The sequence below is a fragment of the Lactuca sativa genome, chromosome 6 (genome assembly GCF_002870075.4).
Source record: "Lactuca sativa cultivar Salinas chromosome 6, Lsat_Salinas_v11, whole genome shotgun sequence".
Taxonomy (NCBI): Eukaryota; Viridiplantae; Streptophyta; class Magnoliopsida; order Asterales; family Asteraceae; genus Lactuca; species Lactuca sativa.
Genome location: NC_056628.2, coordinates 30,513,830 through 30,522,392, shown reverse-complemented (window position 1 = coordinate 30,522,392; position 8,563 = coordinate 30,513,830). Strand labels below are relative to the sequence as shown.

The following is an 8,563-nucleotide window of genomic DNA, read 5'->3' as shown; positions in this document are numbered from 1 at the left end:
TTTTTTTTTAAAAAAAAATTATTTATAGATTTACGTAAATTTACTAATTTTCAAATTACATGACACATTTAATGTCTCATAATATAAAATAAAATCTCATACACAAAAAACAAAATAAATTGCACAAATTATAATATGTCATACAAATGATCATTCAAATGTTAAACAAAAATAATGCATTGCTAACATGGCTTATGCATTCCTATAAAACTAACAACCCACGGTGACCTTAATCTAGATCGAGGTCGACTTGGATCAATGGCGTCGATTGAACTGCAAGAAATATATAGATCAAATTGCTTAACAAGTGATAAGTAAACAAATCCATTAGGATTTAATCAATTTTACTTATTTTGATCTTAAAACTTCGGGAACTAGAAGACCAAATTGCTTAACAAAATCAGCAAAAGCCTTGTTGGTAGGGTACCCTGTACAGCTTATACAAATTGCTTCTAGAACCCCCTTCATGAAGAGTAAACAAAAGAAACTTCAAATATGATTCAGGAATCTTTATAAAAGTTTGAACATCATTATATGCAGTCTACTCACCCCACTACATAAGTGATGAATGTTGTTGACATTATCAAAGAGTAACATACCATTTCCTTTTGAAGATTCCCAGAGATCCCATCTCTCTAATATTGATGCCATCTCTCTAGCACCTGAGTCAAGGGGCATGTTGACTCTCCCCTGAAAATTAAAAAAAATATATCAAAATTTTTAATACTCTTCACTCTAAATAATGTTAAATTGTTACCTTGTTTGATCTTTTGGATCGATTGCTTTCATGGGTGTGTCCAACAGCATCTGATATAACCTTTTCACTGTATGAGAAGGTGAAGAAGTGTCCATATCATCTGACATACCAGATGAAGCTCTTGATAAGTAAACTTTACCACTCATATCCAAAAAACTTCTGAGGTCCATAAATATTACCTGATATGAATTGACTGCTACTTTGAGGCTCGAAGGTTTGAATCTTCTGGTGCAAGTAGCTTAAACAATGCCAAAGCTTCCTCAAATTTTCCGGATGCTGTCAATTATACAATCTGCATTTTGATACAAGATTTAGGCACTGATAAAATTACATAAATGGCCATTGTTCTTGTAAAATAATTGTAGCATAAGGCTTCTGAATAAGACGAGGCTCATTACTAATGTGCTCAACAAGGCGTGGCTCTAAATTCCTTAACTTCTCTGGAAGTTCACCATCAGGACCACATAGTGCATCCATGTTGTAATCATAGTTAAAAAGAAAGTTAATATGAACAAAAGTTACAGAACCATGTTTGATTTAATTTTTTATTGAAAACAAAAGTTAATATGAACAATAAGGCGAGGCTCTATTATACGACATGAACCATTAGGGTTAGTTGAATAGCTTCCTTTAGGGACTCCCCATAACACAGGATTATAACTTTTTATTGAAAAAAAAGAGTAAATTTTTAATTCTTAGAACAAATCAAATTTTAGAATCAAGAATTAAAGAGCATGAATTAGAATTACCCCCAGTTGTATCCATCCTCATTTTGGATGGCTGTGATGTACTCTTGTTGCTCAGGTGAATCTGGTGGCAGAGATTTGAGCATCTCCATATCTAATCTTTTTCATTGCAATCCAAATCATAAAATCATACACTGTAAAATCTGAATAATAAGAAAGAAGGAAATGAAGAGTTTTTCTTACCTACAGACTTCCAAATTATGTGTGAGGCCAGCATCTGATAATTTTTTCAAATGAAGTACACCAGGCGCGTCCTTCAAAACAATAACATATAAACTTTATAGCATTTTAAATGTTTCATAAAAAAGGATCACATATGTTTGAATTTTGAACATGGGTATGAATTAAAAAAGCTACCTGAGAAGTGAAGGCAAGATAACCTCCTCAAATTTCTGGATCTACTGTAGAGTTGATAAGGAAAGTAAGTTATACTTGATCAGGTATAAGGAAACAGTATGTGTCACAATTATCAAGCATTTGCTACAAATGGGATCAAACAAAGAGCTGAAAGGATTGATGAAAACTGTGAAGATACAAGACACTAATGTTAGTATAAATATTATGAATCTCTTTCTTTTGATACTTTGTAGTTACAGACCATTTAATCTTGTTTTTATGTTTAGAATTTGCAAGATGAAATGATGGACATGATGGATATAAGGAGTGAGATACAAGAATCTCTTGGTAGAAGTTTAGTGTGCCAGATGATATTGATGAAGATGATCTCATGGGTGGTAAGCACAAATTCATTATTATTATTTTTCTTTTTTTAAATGTTAACTTCACTTCATGGAAATGTTTCAGAACTTGATGCTTTGGAGGCAGACATGGGTCAAGAAACTGAGGGTGAAGGGGTACCTTCATATACTCAACCTGATAATGAGCCCGATCTAAATGAAGAACTTAATATGCCTTTAGCTCCAAGTGGACATGCAGTGCCAGTGAAACCATCAATCAGATGACCTCATTATAAGAATCAAGAGTAAAATCACAACAAATTTCAAGAATTTCAGATACCCAAATTGCTAAAATTGAGAACTCTTATGTTTCACATATGCAATCTAACATCAGAAATGAAAAACAAGAAGTGCATTTAAATACTTCAAGAACATAAAAAAGAGAAGAAAAACAGGAAAGAATAAATCAGATGACCTCATTACAAGAATCTAGATTGAAATCGCAACAAACTTCAAGAATTTCAGATACCCAAATTGCTAAAAATGTGAAATCTTCTGTTTCTCATACATCTAACATCAGAAATGAAAAAAAAAAGAATTGGGTATATGATTTTTAACACTATTGATTCAAAAAAGTTTTACCTATTCGAGCAGCATGCTTAAGCATCATCTGTGGTAATATCCCTTTCTGCAAGGTTAGCTTCCGAATTTAACATCATTAATTAGTTAATTAATTAAAGGGTATTTTGGGAAAATCATAAAAAAGATAACCTTTTTTGGTTTTGTGTTACTAGGTTATGCATGATCCTAGCGGAATGAGTAGAGGTTATGGTTTTAAATACTAGGAATAGGAATATCTTTTACAGGTTCTTGATCTTTGGGTAAATGGGTTTTAGGAGGGCGACCTTGTCTTTTTATAGGTGTGTCTTTTATAGGTTCAGTGAATGCAAGAACTGCATCTGGATCTGGTCCCACTTCAAATTCTTCACGATTGTCTATTTCTGCCCTTAGTTCTGCAGAATCCAGGGCACCATAACATAAGATCTGCAAAATGATTAGCTTCCTACCTGCAGAAAGGGTATAATAGTCCTTTTCCAAGACACTCACAGAATTATGGTCAACGGTGGGGATTTTAACCATACCAAGTTGTGGAGTATTAATGAGGACTTAGCTCTACAGTATCAGCTTAGCTCTGCCGTATCAACTTCAGTGTCTTCTGCTTTCTTAATCAATGAGGACTTTAAATAGATAATCAAAGTCAACATCAATTATCAAAGATGTGGTCAACTATTAAACCAATAGATCAATTAAAACCCTAAACTAAATATGCCTCACGTTCAGGGAACTTTGGCATTTCTGCTAATATATCCATCAGGGTTGCACCTTTCCTACTCAATTCAAAATACTCCACAGCCATTCTCATTTTTCTGTAGCATTCATCACTATTTGGTATTAAAATTCTTGGGGTTTGACCATGATCAGAAAAGTTGATGTTGTTAAGCCTAACACAGCATAAAACTTGCTCGGGTAGTTCTTCAGGATGTTGTGCCTAAAAATTGAGAATCAAGAGAGAAGTGAAGCGGTGGATGTTTGAGAATCAAGAGAGAAGAAAGAAAGAAAGCGGGTTTTCGACATGGATGAGCTAGGGTTTTCAGGCGGTGGAAACAAAGCGGGGTTTTTAATTTTTTTGGATTTCATTTCCCCCCATGAGAGATGCAACGCGCGTTTCATTAAAATTTATAAAATGACATGGTTAGACGACGCACATTTTATTTAAGGTGCCCTCCGTGCTTTTTTTTATTTTTATTAGACACTAATTTAAGGGCATGCAAAAATGTGTGCCCTCTATGCTTCATATATTGGAAAACTAACATCAATTTTTAGGGCACGCACAAATTCCCGTCCTCTATCAGTGCGTGTCATTGATTGTGCGTCGTGAAAGGCTGTTTTTCTAGTAGTGCGCATAAACAAATCGGTCTTTTCAGGCCGTGAAAATGAGGATGTCACATAGTTCTCCCCCACTCAGGGTTCGAACCATCACCCATTGGCGTACCAACAGTCTACTCCACAGAGTGTTTCACTAGGTACATCACATTTGACTCTTGGAACGTACACCGTAATGCTAGATGATTTTCCTGACAGAGACTAAACAACCCAAATATCCCGATTATCAGATGAAATTCTCGGAATTCTCACGTGACTGCCTCTAGTCATCTCGAAATCTCATACCGACACACCACCGGATATCCCAAGTATCCCGAATTAGTCACGACTCGCGATCTAGAAATAATGCACTACCACACACCTTGTCTCCGATCTCTCAGCCAACATTCCATCGTGTAGATCATCATAGAAGCAAGAGACCTCACTCACGTAGTCGATACATAATGCAGGAAACGAGGGTCGTCGCCCTGGTATACTCCTCTTGATCACCTGGAATTGTTGCTAAAAGTATGTCTTACTTAACTAAGGCATCTCCCTATCCTCATCCATCTCAGTCCTCATGGAAGACTCTCTCACAGTATAAGAAATACCTCGCAGCGAACACACCACAATTACTCTGGTGAAAATGTCACAATTATGTGCTACCCCTCGGGGTTACCTCCAAAATCTGGATCCGGAAACTCGTTATCTTGTTCACTTCGCACAAGAAGCGAAATAGTGTAATTTCTCATCACAAGATGTGGCATCTCAACCATCGGTCCATCACTCAACTCAGTTTTCAATCCTCCAAAGCGTATCACCCCTACTTTTCCTCGAATCATGCGTCTCTAGCTGGTAGCCCACCAGTCAACTCCTTGGGATCTAAACTCAATCCCCTCACAAGGCACACTCTATCGAAGCTCAACCGACATGGCCCTCTACCCCCACAGTTTACCATATCCATTCTAAGTCTAAACATCCCTCGTCGGATAACTGGTAAAAATGGCAACACACTCTGCTACGAATCATGGTACTTGAACCATGTTATCTCCCTTCTACATGCTATTTAGAACCCCTGGAATCCTCCCTGCTTCGAGTATGGGTCCTCTGCTTTCAGTAGTACGGGCCCATACTACTTGCCACATTTACCCATACTTTCCACACAGATTGTCCCAGGTTTCCTAAATAGCTGCTCAACCTTCTCATCACCAATCCCATTGCACATGGTCGCTCTCCAATGAATACTCTCCTCTATCAACGTACTCATCTAACTAAGGTATCTCTGTAGGCTCTTCTTACGTTCTCACACTTCTCAGCCATCGGCTGCTAAAGAACTCCTCACAATTCCAGACATCTACCTCCTGAATATCATCATATTCACTTAGTAGCTATCTCCCATCATCAAGAGTTCCACAAAGCACAAATCAAGCAACATTCGGGAATCGAATCACCTCTACCAACACATAAAACCCCTTTATCACACCACTCCACTCACTCTATCCACGACTCTAAAAGGCATTACCGACGCACGTAACCCTACCTCTCGGGGGTATCTCACTACTCTCTCATTAGATTCCTCAAACGCACATCTAGGTATCTCCCTTAGATTACTCCTCTACTCAAAGCTCTCTCTAAAAGATTCTTGCTATATAATCTTACTCAGCACATACAGAGAGCAAATAGCAGATAACATCACTCAATAGCATTCCCTAGGCAAAGGCATCACAAATCAGGACTCTCTAGCCCTAATATATGAAATACCTAGCCTATCCTCTAGCATGCATCCCGAATATCTCATGAATACCTCATAACACAAATAACTAAGGGTATTTTGGGAAATCACCATTCGGGCTCTGGCTGATTGTACACACTGATCCGACTCGTTTTTCTCTTAAAACTCTTTCTTATTTTGAAAAAAAATCATTTCTTTTGAATTTTTTCTCAAATCCTCAGTTGGAGTCAAGACACACCCGAAGGTACATCCGAATCCCTCAAACCAAGGCTCTGATACCAACTTGTAACACCGTAAATTTTCAAACAAAATTTTCATTTTAAAATCTTGTAATTCTCATTAACACGTTTCACAAAAACCCCAAACTATCAATTTATCAAAACACAATCCATAATCGTTAAATAAAAATTCAGGATCCTCAAAACATAACTACATCTCGTGTGTACAATCAAGTCGGTGCCTTCCTGCAATCCTGAAAAGCACCTGAAACACATATCACACAACACGATAAGCACGAAGTTTAGCGAGTTCCTAAAAATACCACATACACAAATAATAAGCCTCTCATGGCTAGAACTCGGCATGGACCCTCCGGTCTCATGCGTCTCGGGGAAGACCCTCCAGTCTTACGGATCAGTGTGGACCCTCTGGTCATATGTCTCGGTAAGGACCCTCCGGTCTCACAGCTCGGGTTGGACCCTCTGGTCTGATCTTAGTAAAACACAAAATCATATAGCATATATCACAAAGACAGAAATGCATAATATCACATGACTCAATATAAGCGCATAGGACCCTCCGGTCGATAACTCAATAAGACCCTCCAGGTACTTGGTATTACCACTCAGGTAAGTATAGTCAGAAGACTCACCTCGTAAGCAAGCAAGCAAATAATCTCGTACACAAATCTCCGAATTAGTCTCTGCCTAACACATAGGATAATTATCTCTAATTAATACTATATTCACAACTCTTATAAACCAAAGGTTATTCTCTCTCTCTCTCTCTCTCTAACTCTTGGAATGGTTAAAAGACCATTTTACCCCTCCATGGTCCCCATAATCCTTGTCTTGACCAAACCCTAAAGTCAATAGAAGTCAACACTCAAGTCAACAGTCCATGTTGACCCGACTCGCCGAGTGCATCTATGTGACTCTTCTAGTCCCCTCGTTTCCTCTAAAATATCGCGAAAATCCAACTTAACACATCGATTTGTCTCATCAACTCGTTGAGTTACCCATGTCCAGACTCATCGCGGAAAACCCTAGCAGAATCGTCGAGTCAGCTCATTAACTCGTTGAGTCCATTAATTTAAGTTCTCATTCAGACGATTTAAGGCAGAACCCATGCCCTATACTCTAGATCTGACTTCCTAAGGTTCGATTATGATGTAAAGCTTTGATCTTTACGTTCATGCACGGCATATTTGTACCATAATGCCAATTCAAGCTCCAACAAGGGCTAGATGCACAAGATCTTATCTCTAGCTCAATAAAGCTTGGGTCTTTGGACTCACAAGACCTCCTAAAATCTATATTTGAGGTTTCAACCTCAAATCATGCTCAAAGGATTCAAATGGCACAAAAGGGATGGGAGAAAACCCTAGAAACTCCCTAAACCAAGATCTCATAAAGAAATGATCAAGTTAGCATCTTTTTACCTCCAAATGAAGCTAAACTCTGATGAACCTCTATCCTCTTATCCAAGCTTTGATACTATCCTCTTTTCCTTCAAAAGTGCACTAATAACCAAAAGCTTAGCTCCTCTCTCACTTTCTAGCTCAAATGGACGATTAGGGTTTCTCTCAAGGGTGTAAGGTGACTGGTGAGGCAAAAATGAAGGCTTCGGGCCCCTTAAATAGTTCACAAACCCGGGGATTTAGGATTTCCTCACACAGTGCCAACTCGGCGAATCGGCTCTCTGACTCGTCAAGTCGGTCATTAAACCCACGTGACCAATCCAACTCTACTCGATGATTCGGACACACAACTCGTCGAGTCACTCATTAAATCCCAAAAATAAATAAGTAAATAAATGTAATACCTGGGAGTCGGGATGTTACACGAGAAGTGTTATTTAATTGGCTAACGACAGTAGTCCTTTGGATACTTTTTCTATAAACCTGGTGAGAGAGAGAGAGAGAGAGAGATCATATTCAAAGAGGACAGTAGGAGTGCCATGGATCTTGAAGATATTCATGTGTCATCCAATGAAGGAACCTCAGACAACACTAGCACTCAACATGATGAAGAAATTCCAGTTGATCCAGTTGACAACTCGTTACCCCTTCATCAATCCAGTAGGGTTAGCATGAAACCTGAGTTTTATAGCTTCAATATTACTATAGATGGTGACATGTTTGTCAGTGATCGTACACTAGTAAGTTTGGATGAGCCTGCTAACTACAAGTAAGCAATGGCAGGCCCTAAGGCTGCTAAATTAAAAGAGGCAACGGAGAGTGAGATTCAATCCATGTATGATAACCAAGTATGGAACTTGGTTGATCATGTACCTGGTCGAAAGATAGTTGGGTGCAAATGAATCTTCAAGAAGAAGACCGACATGGATGGGAAATTACACACTTTCAAAGCTAGGCTGGTTACAAAAGGTTTTATTCCAACCCAAAGGATTAACTATGATGAAACCTTTTCACCAATAGCTAAGATAAATTATGTTAGGATCATGCTCGCTACAGTTGCATTTCATTATTATGAAATATGACAGATGG

The 8,563-nt window shown here is 38.1% G+C and overlaps 1 protein-coding gene and 1 long non-coding RNA gene across 2 annotated transcripts; one reads left to right on the top strand and one right to left on the bottom strand.

The window, feature by feature from the left end:
* Positions 1-412: 412 nt before the first annotated feature.
* Positions 413-864, bottom strand: LOC111883154 (uncharacterized). The gene is made up of 3 exons (XR_008224560.1): positions 758-864; positions 600-690; positions 413-462 (listed from the first exon to the last, which is right to left on the bottom strand). It is a non-coding gene; the product is annotated as an uncharacterized LOC111883154 (long non-coding RNA).
* Positions 865-1,989: 1,125 nt separating this feature from the next.
* On the top strand, positions 1,990-2,465 carry LOC111883191 (vacuolar protein sorting-associated protein 60.2-like). The gene is made up of 3 exons (XM_052764872.1): positions 1,990-2,049; positions 2,127-2,187; positions 2,308-2,465. Exons 1-3 carry the CDS (start codon positions 1,990-1,992, stop codon positions 2,463-2,465), a joined length of 279 nt encoding a protein of 92 aa, XP_052620832.1.
* Positions 2,466-8,563: the final 6,098 nt, after the last annotated feature.